Here is a 20,557-nt window from a genome sequence, read left to right as displayed (position 1 = left end):
TCAATGTAGCACATTGAGAGGGGCCCCGTCGAGCCCCGTCAGACAGCTCCAGTCGCAGTAATCAGAGAATGGCTCTCGGGGATCCAGAGAGACAGGTGTGCTTCACCTGCCTCACTAACAGCACAAACCCACAGCGCGAGCCTCCGAAGAAAGCAGGTCAGGTGGACAGGGCCCCCTAACAGAGTTTCACTGGCACTTTCAGTGAAGAAGAACATAATCCCGCGTTACGAAGCAAGGCATGTGTAAACTGGTCTTTCCCTGGTGTGAAAATGCAAACATACGGACCGGATGTATGAATATATCAAAACACAGTGTGGAGCATTGTTCCTGTCCTAGAGACAAGCAAATGGTTTCCACACTGGTTTCCTTCTAATATGATTGACAATGGCAATTATTTTTAATTGTCGGAGGTAAAAAAGGGCATGTCAGATGTCAGTGGCAAAAACCAATAAAACCCAAATAAAACCGTACAAGAACAGCCTGTATTAGTCTATTTAAATTGATTTCTGGTAATTTCATACTCTTCTCTAAAATTTCCAGAAATACTAATACAATTTTGGTTGGCTGTGTTGTTTTTTCATGAATCATGAATACGCTGAATCACACAAATATTTGGCTCTCTAAAAATAAAATGAATGATATACAATTCCGGGTCTTCGGGTATTTTCAATTCCAAAAGAAGTCTACATAAATATAAATAGTGCAGCATATTTTTATGTTGTAATACTTATTGTTAGGTGCAATCTGAAGTTTAAGAAATGTAACGTACACAGTTTTTCAGATGTTTCATTTACTCTGGATAGCACACTCTAAGCTGCAGCTGGAAAGCCTTGAGGCTCGGTCCGTAAGGAAGCCGCTATCCAGATTGAAGGTGTATGACCATAATGGCAGTTTATCAACCGAACCCAGCAACCCAGCGAACGGAGAGACACTGTAACAGAAAACCGAATGCAGGAAATGCGCAGATACGTACGACAGTTCCAGGAAGTCGCTGAAACGCATCTTGACGCGACGTGCCAGCAGGTCCATTAGCCGCAGGCCCTCGTCTGTGCTGAGTGAGCTGTGTGTGGGGGGGGGGGGGGTGGGGAGGGGGGGGGGGGGGGGGGGCAGACCACGCCGTTAAAAATGGAACTCGTCAATACTCAGCAGGCGAAAGGTCCCAACAGAGTTGTCACCTTGGCCTGTTAAGAGCGGGCAGGCTCCCACACATTACATTCCTGTCACACGCCGAGCCTCGTGCCCAGGGAATTGGGATCAGGTGCTTCTTCAGGCATGATAAATCACCTGAATTTTCCAGCAATGAGACAAACAATAAGGTGCAAATGGAATTGTTAGGAAGTGTAATGGCTCTCCCATGCAGCTGCGGTTCAGCCCCGGCTCTGCCGTCGGAGCCGCGCGGAAGCAGCCGGAACCCCGGGGCGTGAAGCGCGGGAAACGCGCTGTTCGCCAAATCAAGAGCCGGACTGCCGCGCCGCGTCGAGACCGAGACTCTTCACCCCGCGCTGACACAATTTAAAAAATGTCATCATTTACATAACGTATACACGGAAGACAGTGGTTTAGTAGCATATATCTTGAGTGCAGTAAAAAAAACAAAAAACTCATGCTTTCAAAAGATCTGATAACCTTTAAGTATTTCTTTAAATATGCAGAGAATACACATATATTTTATTCATAAAAATATTCAATATATTTTATACCATCTATAAAGTATATTTTTGACTTCCCAATTCCAAGCACTCACATTCCCACCAATTTGCTATGATCACTAGGGGGAGACAAAAGCAACTTTTTTAAAAAAGGTCTGATATTAAATATGATTATTATGGCATAATATTATGGAACAGGCTCCTATTGGCGCAGCTACTTTTGCACATTTTCCACATCTTATCCACTGACATATCTCCCAGTTTGAGAAAAGGAGGCACATATAACAGGCATTAACCCAAATCAGTAAGAAACAATAACTAATCCAAATGTCTGTTGCAGAGAAAGGACGCTGGCGAGATGTGTGCCCAAGGGACCAAGGCGGGGCTTCATCTTTGAAGCTAACTTCATGGTCTTTGTTGAGTGATGTTGCTCACTCAGGCCTACAGCGGTTGGCTCCTGTACAGGTGTTTCAGCCGCCCGCTCCACTAAATTCAATGGTACCAACGCAAAATACAAAATACAAAGCCAGCCATTTTTTTCCCACAAGAACATGTAGTCACAACAGGTGTTTTTTTTTGTCTAATGTGTGTCCATATGCTGATTTAAGTAATCGCGTCCTTTGGCCAATTGCGCTACGGTGGCTCTGAAGTGCAAAACACAAAAACAAAAAACAAAAACTTTCAGCCCTGAAGTGCAGATGCAACATACGAAAACAAAAAGGAGTGGTCCTGAGGTGCAGAAGCAACATACAAAAACAAAAACTAGTAGCCCCAAAGTGCACTGTTTTGCACTTTGGGGCTACTAGTTTCTGTTTTTGTATGCTGCATCTGCACCTCAGGGCTGCTTGTTGTTGTATGTTTCTGTTTTGCACTTCAGGGCTACTAGTTTCTGTTTTTGTATGTTGCATCTGCACCTCAGGGCTACTAGTTTTTGTATGTTTTTGTTTTGCACCTCAGGGCTGCTCCTTTTTATTTTTCTATATTGCATTTGTACTCCAGGGCTGCAAGTTTTGTTTTTGCGTTTTCTTTTTGTATTTGTGTTTTACACTTCAGGGCTGCACGTTTTTGTTTTTATATGTTGCATCTGCACCTCAGGACCGAAAGTTATTGTTTTTGCGTTTTCTTTTTGTTTTTGTGTTTTGCACTTCAGAGCCACCGTACATTACATTACAGGCATTTAGCAGATGCTCTTATCCAGAGTGACCTACACAACTTATTACATAGCATTCTTTTTTTTTTATTTTTTTTTACATTGTATCCATTTATACAGCTGGATATGTACTGAAGCAATTCAGGTTAAGTACCTTGCTCAAGGGTACAACGGCAGTGTTCCTACCCAGGAATTGAACCTATGACCTTTCGGTTGCAAGCCCAGTTCCTTACCCACTGTGCTACACTGCAGATGTGGAGCTGTGTTTAAAAAACGACACATTATGTGCTATTTTAAGAGTGTGGCTTCGCTATCCATCCCAGAAAGGTAAGCGCAAAAGGCTGAGCGAGTCATTTTGTTACCGTGACAGCGGGACTGTGGCAGTGTCCGACATACCTGCAGCCAGTTAATACAATTATGAGATGCCATCACAAATACCTAATGTTTAACGCCTTTCAAATGTTTCGGTATATGCGTGTGTGTGCACGCAGGTGTGTGTCACTGGTGTGCACGCGGGTGTGTGTCCATGTGTACGGTGTGTGCGTGTGCGTGTGTGTGTGTGTGTGTGCTTGCTTATATGTGTTGAGGGAAATTACCCATTTCCCAAAGAAACAGTTTGGATGTAGTTTGTTATAAATGTTCAAATATTTGACACCAGTTCTGAGACGCTGTGCTATCGTATGGCTTCGACTAAAAGAGACTGCTTCAGTGAGATGGAGAAATGCTAAAAAACATCATCAACTGATACTTAATGAAAAGGCATGAAAAACACATGAACGAACACACTTCTTTTAACTTGGTTCCTTTAAGAAAAATTGGATATTTCTATACAAGCGTTGTGTTGAAGGGGGGAGAGGGAAAAAATACAGTTAAAAGATTTGACAGAGACATTCAAGGCACGTCCGAATCCCACCGGTGTAAATCTAACAGCTGGGGCCGTGAAGTGACTTGCTTGTTGATGCTGGCGCTCTTCCCCGTGGGCATGCTCCACCCCCCCACCCACCCACCACTACCCCCCCCAATGTCAGGAGATGTCAGATAAGCGGGTTAGCGCCACGCTACTAGAGATTCTGAGGTAACAGCCGTGCAATCACCAGGGCCGCAGCTTTGGGTTGGTCACAGCAGGGCCCGCCGCTGAGAGAGGCTAGGGGCACCCCCGCCTGCCCCGAAGGTGACCCGCTCCTCTGCCTGAAAACCTGCCCCCCCCCCATCCCTCCTGACGTGGGCCCACCTACAGAAGCCCTTTCTGTTTAACAGACGAAGTACAGTCAGCTGACACTTTCTCCCATTACACTGAGCAGGGGTTTTTAAAGCCATGAGAACAGATTCGAGAGGAAAGACTCTACGCTGTGCCGTGGTGCACTGTCACTGATACTGTGACAATGACATTCCCAATACTGTTTAATTAAAGATTACTGTTCACATTTAGTCAAGCCTTGAATGAGATATAGAGGGTTTCCTGTTGTATGAATCTGAGAGATGATAAATATGACTGGCCTGGACTAACTAGTATGATTAGTAAAATTTGATTAGGTCATCATCATCATCATCATCAACAATATGAACATCACCAACATCATCACTCTCAACTTAATTGTCTTGTTCATAGTCATCATCCTCATACTTGGTTCATGTTTCCCAGCTTCACTCCACGAGCACACAGGAAAACCCGCGAGACATAAACACGCCTTAATATCCTTCCATTCACTTTTCGGAACAGGTTCAGATAAAACCTCAAACGTTGTAGGGTAGTTCACTGAGCTGCGTTCATGTTCCAGGCACATCATTAAATGATATTTGATGCATCCTGTGAAACAGTCAGATAGGTGGAGATTCTGTTGTCTCCATATCTTAATTATTGACTGCCGTGCGTTGTCTGTTCCGTATTAACTCCACAGGAACACCACACTCACAAACACGACACAGAACTAAAACAGAAATATCAGCAGAGCAACCGCACATAATTAATACACTTCAGATTCTGAAATGCATTTACCCTTTGAGCCAAGCTGGTTTATGTCTGTTGCCAATTAACGCACTTCAAAGGCATTAGAAACATGTATGTTTTTAAAAATCTGATTTCCATGCCTACAGACTACAGAAGCTGGAACTCTGTTCAGGTTAAAGCTTCTGTTAGCACACAGACCCTGGCTTAACAGCATAACAAATACATAAATAGCTGTATCTAAGTGATGATGTTTCTCATCCCATTTATGTATCTTTTTTAAAAACATGCAAAATGCTTTCTTCCTCTTCGAGCAATGCCGGAGTATGTTTAGAGAGATACAGATTCTGTTACCATATTTAAACCCACAGCAGAGATCTTTCGAAATTAATCCACTTAGCTTTATAGAGAGCTCATATAATGCTCTTTTAATTACACTTCCATATACAGAACTGGAGGGAACAGAGACCGTGAATGTGCCACACATACTAAACAGGCTATTTGGTAATATGGGATCTAAGTCTATTTTTATTTCTTTTGACTCTGGAATTTTTCGAGAGATACTCACTCCGAGTCCGTTATGATGTAGCCAAAGTCACTCTGGCTCTCCGGGGCTGAGACGGAATGGACATCGAGCTTTAGCTCCGCCTCCTTCTCCGCCGCTGCGGCTTTCCTCTGTGGCTCGGCAGGGATCGCAGACATGGCGATGGGGGCGGGGCTTTGGATCCAGCGCTCCACCTCCAGAAGCTCAGCGGAATCCCCTGGGTCCGCCTCCTTCTCCACGGTGGCCCCGGATTGGACGGTCCTGCTCATCACGTTCTCTGTCCCCACCGCTTTCTCATCAGCAGAAGGGCCGCCTGAAGCCTCTGCCCTGCCGGGGGTTCCCGGTTGACCCTCCTCCCTTTGGATGTCCAAACTGGGGGTGTCGGTAGAGGAGCTGCTGTCCAGGTACTCTAACAACTTGTTCAGGAAGATCTTGTTCTGTATCCAAAAATGTGTGTGTGTGTGTGTGAGAGAGAGAGAGAGAGAGAGAGAGAGAGAGAGAGAGCTAAGCAATCCATACACACAGACTGCAATTCTCTGTTCACACCAAATGACTTCTGTGGTTACATATGTATAAGATTCAAAAATACAGTGCCATCTATAATGTCATTATCTTGCGATGAAAATGGGAGGGGGGGGGGGGGGGGCTATGTATAAAACTGCTAGTGAAACCAAATGTATAAAAATACCCTTAAATAAAAGTTGAGGATCTGTACTTTGTTTGATTACAAATCTGAAATTGTAGAGTGCAGAGCCAAATCAAGAAAAAATATGTTTTTTCCGCAAATGTTATGCGGCATAGTAGCTTCTTTATGTGGAGTACCACAAGGCAGCCGTAAGGGTACCATTAAAACTTCTTAAAGGTGCTGCATCTTCACAAGATGTTATTAAAAAGAATGTGCACCATAACAACATTATTTTGCATTGTCACCTTAACCACATGAGCGAAGAAACCCAAGCTATCATATATTTTTTCTATGGTCAATAAATGTATGAACTAACAATAACTTTCAGGCATGACATCCCATGACTGATTATTTTAAAAAAGAACAGCCGACCAAACAACTTAGCTATGTGATGTGTTCCTACGGAGGCAAAAATAATGTCCCAAGATTCACTGTTTCTCATACATAATGATAGTTTCATTATGTACTGTATGGTTTTGCAGGTTTCCTCTATTGACCAAATAAAACAAAGTTATCCTCTCTTTCCACAGAGTAACCGCAAAGCTGAAACCCGAACAACCTTTACAGAGCAGCGTAATACCAACACTTTCATTGTTCAGCTTGACATTTATGCACGTTACAAAACCATTCATCTTGTTAAAAGAATCACAGCAGGTACCTTCTCACTGGAGTCTGGCTTCCCTTCCTCAATTTGTTGCTCTGCCACAATAGAAAACAGTAGAAAATAACAGTTTATTGCAAAACCAAACAAATCCTCTTTAGTATCGCTTCAATGCATCAGCGATATTGATTGATAATGGAATTCCTCACAGCTCTCTCTCCAGTTACTGAGCAAGTCCCAACAACTGCTACCAACCATGTGGGAATGAAACACTTAAAATGTGTATTCCAGTCCATTCGCGTGCTGTGTCAGTCTAAAGCAAACTGCTGCAGGGCCATGTCATTAACAAAGACATTTCTGTCTAACAAACAACATTTATTATTTACAGGTATTACCTTTTTCCAACACGATATCTTTCATTCATTTCGGTGACTGCCAAACTCTAGCTGATGTGTGTGTGTGTGTCGAGAAAAGAAAAAAAGCTTGCGCCACTATTCAAAGTTAAGGACAAAGCACCATAGAGGTTAGATATGTAATCTGGGCCTTCGATTATGAAGAAACATGGATTTAATCATGTCCTGTCAGCCTGACAGATGGTTGCAAGATGTCTGAAAGGATATCAGGACAATCAAAGCACTAGGAATTGTGTGGCCTGTCAGTGTCGGAAAGCAGAGGCAGCTGTGGCTAGCACTGTGTACACTGTAGAATATAAAAGGGCTAGCACTTCAGCCTATATGACCCTCACCCCACACCCCAAACTAACCACCCGCCCAGCTAAAGCGGACCCCATATGGAACAAGGCCATGCACAGGCAGCTGCTGTGTGAGGGCACCTTGGGGAACGGTGTCCTCGCTCAGCTCCCCATCTCGGTCCGCCGCGGTGGAGGACGGCGGTTCTCTCTTTGTGTCCTCTCTGGCCCCACCCCCGTCCACCACCTGCAGGGTGTCAGCGATGATGTCACCCAGCTGGTCCAGTTCCTTGGGGCTCAGGGCATCCACGTTCACACTGTGCCTGCCCAACTGCCTCACCACATTCTGGATAAATGTCTCTGAGAGAGGGGGGGGGGGGGGGGGGGGGGGGGGGGGGGGGGGGGGGGGGGGGGGGGGGGGGGGGGGGGGGGGGGGGGGGGGGGGGGGGGGGGGGGGGGGGGGGGGGGGGGAGGGAAGGGAGAGAGAGAGAGAAAGGGGGGAGAGAGGGAGAGAAAAACATGTCCTCTTTGACAAGGGAACCATTTTTCTCTAACGGGGGGAAAACATGTTCTTTCAGATGGAGGAAAACATTTCATTTAGCAGGAAGAAAAGGCTCTCTAAGAAGAGCAATTGTCTTCTTTGAAAGGAAGAAAACATACTGCCTGAGGAGATGCAAACACACTCTATTAGAGGAAAAAAAATATTCTCTACTAGAGTACAAGAACCTGTTTTCAAGGAAAGGAACTACAGCCATTGATGGGAGGACACATATTCTTTGAGAAGGCACACAGACATATTTTACCCATCTTTTCATAATACCCAAGTCTATGCAAAACGAAAAACCATTTAATACATTCAGATGAAATAAACAAAATGCAAAGGAGAATAATAAAGTAAATATTGCTCTACCATTTCCAACAATTTGCAAACCAAATTAAATCAACATTGATTTGCATGAGAAAAACTACACTCCATTTCATTGGCTTTAAAAAATAATTAGCCAGAAGAAATATCTCACAGATGTTAATGGACATGTGTGTTATGAACAAAGGCTCTTAACAGGAAGTGGAAGCAGAGACGTGCCGAGGACATGCGCCATTACGAAAGCAAGCCTACCATCCAGGGCACTGAGGGGCTCCTTGGTCATCGTTTGGCTGGGGCTGGCCTTGAGGAGAAGCCTGTCAGCTTTGGGCCTCTGAGGTCTGGAAGTTTCCGGAAGCATCTGGAAAAGGGCCTTTCCTGCGAACATGTCCAGGTGTCCCTTGGGGCCAGCGCTCTCAGCCTGGGTGTCGAGGAGCGGGCGCCACCTCCCACCGTGCACCAGGGAGCCCTGCGCCGTGGCAGGGGGGCGGGCCACGGCGGGTCGCTGGGCTGGTGGCTTCCTCCACGGGTGCTGCTCCAGGGCGGCCAGGAGCTTCAGCACCCTGGCTTTGCCGGGCGGGGCACTGGAGAGGCCTGCTGGAGCTGCTGCTGCAGGGGGGCCCTTGGCTGGGAGTGGGGCAAAGGCCTTCGGAGCAGGGGGCGTGTCCTGGTACAAAGCCTGATGGGAAAAGCATATATATGTATATGTGTGTGTACTATGTAGTACTGTCTATTACATATAGTACATACTGTATGTCTCTAAGGCAGGATTCCAGCCAGTTCACGAATAGGGACTGTCCCAGGTGTCAAAGACACCTAACCCCTAACTGCTCTGGTGAACGAGAGGCATCAATTGTAAAGCGCTTTGGATAAAAGCGCTATATAAATGCAGAGCATTTATATAAATGCAGAGCATTCAATGAGGGAAAATGCTTGTGTTGGCCCAGTGGCCATATTTTTTTATATGCCTTATAGCAGTGGTTCCCAACCCTGTTCCCAGACAGCTACAGCGTAGCGTCTTGTAGGTTTTCCTTTCAACCCTAATTTGGCACACATGATCCTACTAATTAGCAGCACAGCAAGATCTCTAGCTGTTGAATGAGGCGTGTTTTGTTAGGGTTGAAGAGAAAACCAACAGGATGGTAGATCTCCAGGAATTGATTTGCGAACCACTGCCACATAGGATTTGGAGCACATATTACATGTTTCCTGTTTTTGTGGAAGATATTCATATTTTTTCTTAATTTATTACAAAAATGCAACTCATTTTGCATTCATCAAATATTTGTGTCTAGAGGTTTGTTTGCTTTGGTTGACACGGTCTTGGTAATAGTTTTATGAAAAGCACTTGAGCGCACAGCACTCAATATAATTGATCTGGAGGACAGTACTTCATTGGATTATTGGATTTTAGCTTCACAGAATACAGCTATATATCTCTAAAGCAATGTTAACTGGTTAATTGGAGAGTTTCAAATGCATTATATACATTTGCGTTTCGTAAAATTGATGGCATCGAAATGCATGTGAAAATCCTGTGATTTTTTGGAATAGGACAGTTATGTGATGGGTTAGGATGAAGCTAGTTAACTGCAGTAAACAAGGGGAAGCTGTGTAGGCACAATATATGCCTCAGTATATCACGGTTTGGATGTTAACTCTAAGAATGCTCTAGACTCTGCGGCTGTGTTTCCTCTGATCTGGAGGTAAGCTATACTTGAGGCAATTCCACTGCAAATAGGCCTGGTCTGAAAAACATGCTTGCAGACTTCAAATACAACAGTGCATTAGCAGGTCAGCAGGTTAGCCACTACCAAGTGGAAGTGGCTGTGTGAAATTTTAACAGTTATTCCATGATACTGTAGGTAGCACTAGCATGGTCTCGTTCACATATCGAAAGATGAAAATAAATCATTTTAGCTGTCCTGTTGTAAACAGGATGCATATATACTGTAATTATGATCACTCAAAAAATGTTTTTGTTGTGGGCTCTACAAAATGTAAATAACAAAAGCAGAAGCATTTGGGCTAACCTCTCTATTGTGCTGTATTTCTTTAATGAACGGAGTGAAATACAATATTCCTGTAGTCCTATAATGCATTAATGTACTTGCTTGGACCAACAGATGCCACAGATGCCATGACAGGCTGTAGCAGAAGAGTTAAACACCTGGCAAAGCCTTCAGTAATAATGACGTGTACAGGCTCAGTAGGACTTGCACAGCAGGGTATGTTGGGCTGAAACACAGCAGCTCACACACTGAAGTCAGGTCAGTGAAGCCAGCTTTATAATGTTTGTATCACTGTGTATTCCGTCTCAGCAGATTAGAGATTTTTTTTTCTCCCTTTGGGTTTTCGTGTCTATTTGTTAATATTTCTTTGATCATTCAGCTGGCTTATCTTTCCTGTTTTAATTAAAGCATCTGTTTGTATCCTATCTTGACTCCAGCAATTATTTTTTGAAAAGAGGCCAGACACTCCGATGCACTGGTTTATGCTTCTTAAGGTAAAATCCAACGCTCCTGAAAAAGGATATGGCCTGAAAAATCTGGGGCTTATTTGAGCTACAGTTGCTGTTTTCATTTACACATTGTAATATCATATCACCATATGTATTTACATAAAAACATGTTTATGGAACAAAGAAACAATTACCTACTTGCTATTTAAGTCCAACTTTAATCTATCTCTAGTAATACATAACAAAAATGAAAAGACAACGAAAAAGCAAGCGGCATTATCCAGTACTCTTAACACACTCCAAATGTGTGGCATACTTTCTTTAGCTTTCCACAGCTATCAGTGCGCCAGTCTGATGAATAGGGAGCTCTCGCCTGACTTTGGTGTCAGAGGTTTAATGCCATCGGATCGGCAGGGTAGCCCACCGCCATTTTGGCTAAGCATACAGACGTATTGCCCTCTATCCTGATTTAAGCAGATCGCTTCAGGGGTCTCCCTGTTAATGAGGGCATCTGCCTTTGGTTTGCGCGGCATAACGCAAAGCTGGCAAACAAAGGCAGCATGGAGGACCACAGGAACTCAGCCCTGTTCCTGCCTAATCGTCACAAGAGAATCAAGATGACAACAACCGCAAATAGAAAGTAATGTACCTACATAGTTATAGAAGTGAGTCACAAAATATCTAGGCCTGGATGTGTTATTTTTTGATACCCTTGTACATTGTGCTTATGTGCCATCGCAGAGGGCAATGTGATGACCCTGCTATCAAGCATCTGCACGTGCAATTTAGCAAGCAGATCGGTTAGGCCAGCGTGGGGTTAAAGGAAATGTGAGGTGCTTGCGTGTACACTAATGCTACCAGCATATGTAGAACCCTGTCATAAGCACACCACATGCAGGATATCCATAAAACCGTACTAAGCAAGTAACTAAACTGATTACTGAAGTGCTAGTGACATCACCGACCTCTATGGGGGCAGGGTTCACAACAGAGTGAGCAGCATATGTGGGCGGGCTTGGGATTCTCACCTTGCTAAAGAGGGCATCGCCCTTCAGTCTGGGGATGGGTGGGGCAGCAGGGCGGGGCCTGAAGCTGAGGTCCTGCAGGTATTTCTTCAGGGACCGGCTTAGCCCCACCTCCACAGGTTTCGGCTTCCTGTAGAGAGCCAACATAGAGTGACACCAGTGAAGAAAGCAATGGCACAAGTGAATGTCTACAGCACGTTCGGTATCAAAGGCCTGTGGGGGCGGTACGGACACACCGGTCTGACTGGTTCTGCATGGAGAAACTGATTTGTTGCTCTTCTTGTCTGTCACAAATGCAGCCAATCGGCATCTGAGGCCAGTCCTTTGAAATGTGGAGGGAGGGAGCACGGTAGGAGCACACACCTGGGACCGCTGGTTGGGCCAGTCTCGGAGCGTCCGTAGGAAACCCTCCGAAGTTTGGAGAGCTCCTTGGAAACCGCCTGTTGGGTTGCGTCATCTTGCCAACTCAAGCCTGTGGAGAAGGTGGCACAGGAGTTCAGCTCTTGCCCCTGTGCATCTGTCCCTAATGCCCAACCTCACAAACCAAACTACGGATTTACTATGCATCAGGTGACCAAAGCATTCTGCTCCATACCACAATAGAGAGAAGAATAAATAAGCTTCACACACATAGGCTTGATTGTAAGCATGCTCAAGAGAGCATGTGCAACGTGTATTACTGCTCAAAAGAAAACAGAAAAATAAATGTTGACTTGAAGAGCATCCGATGATCTAAAGCGTTTAATGATTTTGGCTTTCAGTATGAGTGCACAAAGACCAGACAGTGATACAGCTTTATATTTCCCTAATCTTCCTTTATGCAGTTTCACCAGGAATATGTGAAAGAATGATGCTTTCCCCATTTTTATGTTTTGGCATATTCTTAATGGGGAAGAGTGTAACTGACAAAGGTAACTATCTCAGGCTTTGCTGAAGGGTCTTTAATCACAGCATGGGTGTTTTTACTGCACAGACTAAAAAACCCACTGGAGAAAAGCAGGCTGAGCTTTTCTGAAAAACTCTATCATCATGACTGCTGGCTGAAGTCAACACGCTAATTTGAAAAATATTCAGCAAAAACACGTAGGATGCCTGGCTGAGTTATTTTTTTTTTGTAAAGCATTTTGCGCCATGTCTGAAATTTATGGAATGGCATGTAGACATACGCAGTAAACAGCCCAGGATTGCCGAAAGCGTTTCATTCCTGAACGTCAGTGTAGGAGAACATCTGAAGATCTTCTCATTTCGCTTTCCCAGCCAATCAGTAACCAGTAATGAAAGTCATGTGTCATTCGAGCCCAGAGTTCGGTCGTCTCTGCTAATTGCCAGAGAATGCTTAAAGAGCTGTGCCTAGAATGGAGGGCACACAGAGTGGCATGTAACCCCAAATCCAGTCCCATAACTGAAAGACGCCAGAGGTGCGTATGGGCCTGAGGAGAGTTTGTGCACAGAGGAATGCGGTGGCTAAGATGCGTTGTGATTTCACGCAGCACACATTACTTCAAGTTTCTGCATATTTGTAAGGAACGCTAATGAACAGAACTGCAGGCTGTCTATGAAAAAATATTTCTAATCATTAGCATTAGATTTTTTTTTTTTTGCATTCTGAGAAAGCAGAATGAATTCCTGAGGGCTATTTGTCAAGGGTGACAATGCGGAATTACTTGGAGGACAGAAACCTATTTAAAAATTGTCTAGGTATGACCTCATTAGTCTAATTTTCCCAAGCACACAATTAGGTATTCTAATTTGCTCTCACAGCTACTAGAAAAAGTTTATAAACAATGCAGAAGCAATGTCCCATGATGCACTGTGAACATGAGGCGGACAGATGCGGCCCAGAGTTCTGGAATAGAGACAACCCTTCTCCTGCAGTTACGGTACACAATTCAAAAAGAATACAACTTCATTTTCAATTTCGCTGTAATCATTCGACAGCTGCTTTCAACCAAAGCGACCTACAAACTGCATCTCCAAATTTAACCAGCTACTGCCAGCAGCTACCATACAGTACATACTGTGTACAGTTGTCTATCAGGGATGGTGGTCAGTTCAGCAGATTTTTTAACAGACAGCAAACAGTATGGTGCGAGACACCGGCGGCCCCCAGCCACGCCTCAGAGGGTGACGGCGGAGCTGAAAGAGTCTCCGAAATTGGTGTGAAAAATCCCGACCGCGGCTTTCCAAAGCCGAATCCCCGCGCTTTGCATTTGCTGTACATGGTTGGGTGCCCCTCAGAAATCGGCAGCCCTGATTATACCGCTGGCAGAGTACTTAATATCATGCAAATGCGCCTCTAAATCCCTCCAAAAGGGTAGCGCCCTCCGCCGTACGCAGTGGCCCTGCTTGTTAAAGCCAGGACGACGTCTCCAGCAAAATGCCTCTGTTAATTAGTGCAGCCACTTTGAAAGAGGAGAGACATTTCCGTGAGCCTGATTTTTTTTTTTTTTTTTTTTGGCGACAGAGCGGCCTTCTAAATATTCCAGGCCCATTAGATCCTGTCTGGTGTCGCCTTGTTTCATCCTGTTTTTGAAATGCAGATGCTCTTCCCCCTAAGTTTTGTCTTCCGATTGATGTTAAAAGCAAGCGGAGAGTGTGTGTGTGTGTGTGAGTGTGTGCTGGGGGGGGGGGAGGGGGGGGTGTTGAAAAGGATGAATAATTTAGAAACAAATTTCAACCTAATTAATGCAGCTGATAAGAGCCAGGTTGATGCCTTAATGCATTATAAAACAATAACATTGTCTGTCAATTAAACAACGGTTCTGCTTCAACAAAGTGCTGTCCCATTCTCCATTCCCAGCTACAGATGCATAAGAACAGGAAAGACGGGTTAACAACAGTAAATCTAACTTGGACCCCTTATGCTTTTGGTATGAGCCTGCATTTGATTTCATGCAATCAAACAACCATTTGCACTTTGACGAATTCACACTCTTTCATTGTTAATATCAATCAGAGCCTACAGAGTTGAAACACAGAAAGCATGTATAGAGCATCTTGAACAGCAGCCACATTTAACAATTCAATCCACTTTGGGAGTGCCACTGATGTTCATAATTTTCTTGTGATGGTGTGCCAGAAAATGCACATTAAAACCACGCACAATATGGAAATGCTCATTTGAACATGTGCTGAAGTGACACACAAAATCAGAGGAGATATCCAACAGTAACTGCCTCCTAAGAAAATCAGGGTCTGTGGAGCAGCCCTTGCCCTACAGCTGCTTTCAGCTGATTTCCTTCAGCACCTCTGAAGGAAATTTGGGTTAAACGTAATTTGGCTGTGAAAGCCTCGGGACTATTGCTGCGGGACACTGGCTGAACAGGACAGAGCAGGAGAGCAGCAGAATTAACAAGGCTTTGAGTCGTCTCAGAAGGGGAGATGTGCTTAGGGTCTACACACGTGCGTGTGACATGCTGAAAGTCGGACCGTAGTCTGGCTGCTCGATGTGTCATTCAGCCAATACGAACAGAATGCATCCAGCATTTTGCATCACGTAACATAGATTCTGTATCCAGCATCTGAACCAAAACATCCATCCACTGGGGCATCCTTAATTATACTACAACCGTGTAATATTTACTGCAGGCAGTTCAATTTGAAAGATTTATTAAAAGAGGTAAATACCTCTTTGGGTATATACATAAATACGATGTATTATTATTATTATTATTATTATTAGCAGTAGTAGTAGTGGTAGTAGTATGTAAAAGAATCCTGCTGTCATATAATCTGACAATGATAAATGTTCCGTTATATGTCGAAGAGGAAGAAACATAGATCACTTTAAGTCAGCACTGTACCAATAATTGCACACACAGTGGCAATGTTAGGGAGTGGCAATGCATTTTAACTGCATACCAAAAATAGCTACCCATGGCTTACATTTTTTTTAAGTGAGCGAGAAAACCACAGACATGGCAACATTGGTAACAGCTTAAATTTAATCCTTACATTAAACACAGAAATAAATCAATTTCACCTGATGCTGTTTTTGAAGCGCGGGTCTTACTGACATGAGCAGTTTTGAAAATGTATTTTTCCACCCATTAATTTTTAACACATTTATTTGCCACGATGAAATGAAGGCACTCACAGAAATGCTCAGGGTAACTGTCAATTCATTTGGACAAATACACAGGGTTCTCAGGCACATTCACACAATGCAATGATCAATACTTACAGTACAGTGCAGTTCCTAAGCATTTCGACAGTGAGACTTTTGTTGTTGTTGTTGTCGTTTTTATTTTGTACTCCAGCACATTGGATCAAACATGAAACAGCAAATTACAGTGCAGAGACTGTCAGCTTTAAGTTGAGGGTATTTACATAATAATTGTGTCATGGTTCTCTGTTTCTGTCTCTGTTTTCCCTTGTTGGGCCGCCAGATGGCGGTACTTCAGTTTTGTGTTTCAGTTCGTTCTCCCACCCTGTGTTAATTGTATTATTGGTTTTAATTATTCTATCATTGTTCCCACCTGTGTCTTGTTATCCTCTCCTTTTCTGGTTTGATTGTTCTTCGAGTTCACCTGTGTCTTGTTACCCCTGTCTATTTAAGTTCTTTGCCCCCTTGACTCGGGTGCTGGTTCCTTGTGTTTGTTTCTGACTACATGTACCTGCCCGCTTTTGTCCTGCTTCCGTTTCATTTGTATGTGTTCCGCCTGCCTGTTTTCTGCCCTAGCTGTTTGTTCCTTGTGTCTTTAGGATTTTCTTTTTGAGGAAATTTGAGTTCCCTTGTCTAGTTTTTTTTCTGTTGTAAGAATTTGAGTTTTCTTTTGGAATTGCCCCTCGTGGTTTTGTTTGTTCTCGGTTTGTTTTGTAGTAAAGTCCTTATTTGAATCTATCCTTTTGAGTTTCGTGCGTTTTTCACTCTGTACCTGGGTCCTAACCCCCCCCGAACCGTGACAAATTGGGTGAACCTTATAGGAATTACAGTTTTAAACATAATTCCCCCATTTTAGGGAACCAAAACTTATTGGGAAGCTGGCTGCACGGCTCTCTATCAAAATGATTGGCATGACACCGCCCCAGCTGACACACGTTGCAGTAGGAAAAGGACAATGACACTGCGGTGAGGGAGGTAACAACGATGACTTCATAAAATAGACACACATCCTGTCTAACACTGTCATTTGTATTTGTAAGTAGCTAAGACAAAAGTCTTGAATAATAATTAGCAATGACATACGAGAAGGAGTTCTGCATTCACTTCTAGGTTGTAATGGGCTTGCTGACACATTATTATTAATTAACCTTTTATTTATACAGGGTAGGTTGACTGGCCATGCATGCTTTTTTGTAGCAGCGCCCTGTGAATGCTCCCCTAAGTAGTCTAACTTGCGTGCCTTAGGATCGTGGGAGGAAACCGGAGTACCCGGAGGAAATCCACACGCAGACCCCACACAGTAAGGCCCAGTACGGGATTCAAACCCAGGACCTTCTTACTGTTTGGTGGCGGTGCTCTCCCCTGCACCACCATGTTTGTCCACATGTGACTACAAAGTGACGAATGAATGAACAAACGAAAATATGAAAATAAAGCACAGTTCACTGCTTTGATTACAACATCGCTTATGTGACATGTCACATTCATTGAGACTGTGTCACCTAGTCAGTGGTGTTACCATGCAAACAGCTCACGTTGCTGCGATGCGTTACGTGCGTGAACTGTCAACTTCAGGGCTCTTCAAATGCAATAGGAGAGGCACCCGAACATAAGGGCGGATGAAAAGGATCTGCGTTCTACAGCCAGCCATCCATTAAAACACGCCATCTTACCACATGTGACATTTCATCATTCCCCAGACCGTCATTCCCCTCTCCTGGCTGCGCCGCGCCCTGGTGCGGACGCTGCGCTGGTGCGGACGCTGCGCTGCGTGTGGGCGCTGCGTGTGAGTGCCCCTCTTTCATCCGCATGACCAGGTGAATGAATAGCACAGCGCTTCACAATAAAACTGATCTGACCGCATCAGACAAAAAAGTCTGTTCCATTAAACAAGCAGGAAAAAACACACAGAGGGGGTTACGGATGAGGGAGACACAATGCGTGAGCGTGGAATTCACACACGCACACTGGGTCCAGCAGGAGGAGGTGTGTGTGGGTGCGTATGTGTGCCTATGAGTATTTGTGCATACAGTATGTGTTTGTGTGTGCATGTGTATGTATATGCATGTGTGTGCATATGTGTATGTGTGCACGTGTGAGTGTGTATCTGTGTGGGCACACACATTTGTGTGTGTGTGTGTGTATGTGTGCGTGCATTTGTGTACGTGTGTGTGTGTGTGTGTGTGTGTGTGTATGTGCGTGCATGTGTGGGTGTGTGCATGCATTTGTGTGTGTGTGTGTGTATGTGTGGGTGTGTGCGCATGTGTGAGGATTGTGACCCATATCAGTGTGCTGATGCAGAGGCCCACTGATGCAGTACAACGCTGTCCTGCACCAGTACATAAGTGCACAGAGACAACCTACTTGCCTCCATTGGCAACCAGCATATTGAATTATGATCATAGAACCATATGGTCCTTTGGTTCTGTGGTTCATTGCAATGAAGGATTCACCATCTCAGATAGCTCTGCTGTAAGTACAAGGTCTTGTTGAAGCTCCATGCTCCACAGCCTGGGCCAGACTCAGGGGCAATTTTAGCAGACCACTGCAAATCCAACCATCATTTCCAGACCTGTAAATAAACTGTTTTCCAAAGTGGGCTTAACTGCACACAGCGCTTAATCTCGTAGCTAAAAAATAAATCAATAAAACTAGTATTTTAACGCAAATGAATGCAAATTTAAGACCCAGGTGGCAAAATCTCCCGGTGCAGTTAACACACGGACTATGATTATGCTATTGACATTTGTTTCCACTAGACTCGCAAGGTGAGCAGTTATTATCTCTGATCGTGGTCTGAAATTTAAGTCAAATTCAGGCAGATCACTACTGCTGTTTGGCCAGGCTGGGCTCCCCAAACGTTCTGCAACGGCAGTTCTCATCACAGTTGTGTTAAAAAAAAAGACCAATCATTTTCCCCCAAGCACCAGCTTTTGACACGATCGTCAAGGCCTTGTCTGCTTCACGTTTGACTAAACGCAGTATCTCTTAGCGTATGACCCAACTGCCAGCCACTGATTCGTGACACCACTCTTTGTGGCACATGACACGCTCCCAATCTCTTCTGATAAACACTAAATTATTCACAGAGCGTTATGTAAGAACATAAATAAATAAGTTGGGCTGATGTGTTTTAGGAAATAACAGGAAGGGGATGCGGTCATCTCCTAAAACAAGCTCGCCCGTGCCGCCTTCGGGACGAGGCCGGCGGTGGAGGAAGGGGTAGCAATCGCGGACGATGCGGGAGAGAGCCAGATAGATCGCAATCAATGGGAAACGCGCGATTCTGCAACAGTAATGAATACTTGAGTTTCCGTGGGGAGACGCTGTCGATACTGTGCTTACCGCGCTGGTGAGGCCGGACCCAATACCGAGCTGTAAATCACCATGTGGACTTAAACTCTTATTAAACTCTACAGTCTTTGTTCCTCATTAAACACAATGCACAGAAATGCAACAAATAGAGCCATTCATTTGTCTGCTCTCTCATTGCAGGAGGCACACACACCATCTTCCTAGCATACCTAAAATTTGCAGGGCTTCACCCTTCTTGTGAGAGAGAGAGAGAGAGAGAAAGAGTGTGCATTGGGAGATGTGTGTATGTGTGTACATCTGTGTGTGTCTGTCTTGGGAGGTGTGTGTTTATATTTACGTGTGTGTATGTGTGTGTGCCTGTGTGCGTGTGCATCTGTATGTATGAATGTGCCAGTGCTGGGAGTTGTTCATGGTCATGAGTGTGTGTGCGTGTGCGTGCATACGTGCATGTGTTTGTGCTTGAAGGAATGCATGTGTGTGTGTGTGTGTGTGTGTGTGTGTGTGTGTGTGTGTGATTGTGTGAGGATCCATCAAATATAAAAAAGGGTTGACCTAAATCAATGTTCTTAAAATCAGATTACACAGTAGCTTCTCTTCATTTGTGGCCTAGTAGCCTGTTACATTGTTACTGAATAACTTAACACAGTAATAACTTTTTTTATCACTAGGTTACACTTAGCAGTCAATAAATGTAAAATTTAGAGAACGAGATTGATTCTAAGTGGAACGAATTAGGGAGGTGCGATGTTCCTGAGGTTATTCTTGTTGTGCGGTAAAACTGAACACAGTATTCTGTTCCATTTATGGGCTAACACTGTATCAGAGGGAGGTGGGGTATGCCAATCTGGGAGCTTGAGCACTGGGTCCAAGAGGGAGTCGGTAAGAACATATTATTGCTCATTACATAAGCAATCCTGACTGGGCTTCCAGCCAGGGCTCGATTTTCTTTCCCTGACACTATTACATTTTGTCTGACACATTTTAAAACAAGTCCATGTCAAGTCTCAAAGTGAGACAGAAGCCATAATTCTTTAAAATGTGATAATTATGTATTGTGATAAAACCTTTTTTCAAGTCAAACACAATGTATTTTTCACACACCTGTGCTTTGTGATTATTTTCCTGTTGCTATTAGGAACTGCTTTTCAAAATGTAGGCGGCAATATAAAAGGACCATGGCATATTGCATTCCAGACCAATTCCAGCTTCAGTTGTATATTGCATTTTGATTAACACTCGTTTCAATTGGTAGCAATGTGAGAAAGTGTGAAGAATAGATTTAAGCAAATGAAGTGTCAGATAAAGCCCTGGATTCAATCAACAACTTTGACTTACAAATATATACAGGTGTTAGCATTTTTCTTGGTAAACAACATTTGTTGAGTTCAGAAGTCTCAAAGACAACAAAAACTTTCATACAAAAATATTATTTTTTTCTGAAGAAGAAAGAACACTTGAGAAAACAATGAATGAGGTACAGTATATCAAAATCAACTGTTTGGTGCTTCGTTATGGAGAAAGAACGCA

The 20,557-nt window shown here is 44.0% G+C and overlaps 1 protein-coding gene across 2 annotated transcripts in view; it reads right to left on the bottom strand.

Moving 5' to 3' along the window:
- The window catches only part of ptprn2 (protein tyrosine phosphatase receptor type N2), a 220,835-nt gene that overhangs the window by 146,959 nt on the left and 53,319 nt on the right, over positions 1 to 20,557 (bottom strand). The window contains exons 4-10 of one of the 2 annotated variants that reach the window (XM_035415414.1): positions 11,974 to 12,082; positions 11,614 to 11,740; positions 8,380 to 8,803; positions 7,407 to 7,622; positions 6,632 to 6,672; positions 5,313 to 5,725; positions 974 to 1,060 (exon numbers count right to left, since the gene is read on the bottom strand). In XM_035415414.1, coding sequence (XP_035271305.1) covers positions 974 to 1,060; positions 5,313 to 5,725; positions 6,632 to 6,672; positions 7,407 to 7,622; positions 8,380 to 8,803; positions 11,614 to 11,740; positions 11,974 to 12,082 — 1,417 coding nt within the window. The remainder of the gene's footprint in view (positions 1 to 973; positions 1,061 to 5,312; positions 5,726 to 6,631; positions 6,673 to 7,406; positions 7,623 to 8,379; positions 8,804 to 11,613; positions 11,741 to 11,973; positions 12,083 to 20,557) is intronic. The other variant, XM_035415416.1, reaches the window with a different exon arrangement.

This window comes from Anguilla anguilla, chromosome 4 (genome assembly GCF_013347855.1).
Source record: "Anguilla anguilla isolate fAngAng1 chromosome 4, fAngAng1.pri, whole genome shotgun sequence".
In the NCBI taxonomy this organism is placed as follows: domain Eukaryota; kingdom Metazoa; phylum Chordata; class Actinopteri; order Anguilliformes; family Anguillidae; genus Anguilla; species Anguilla anguilla.
The sequence above is the reverse complement of the archived record's forward strand: the minus strand, read 5'-3'. Positions and strand labels throughout refer to the sequence as shown.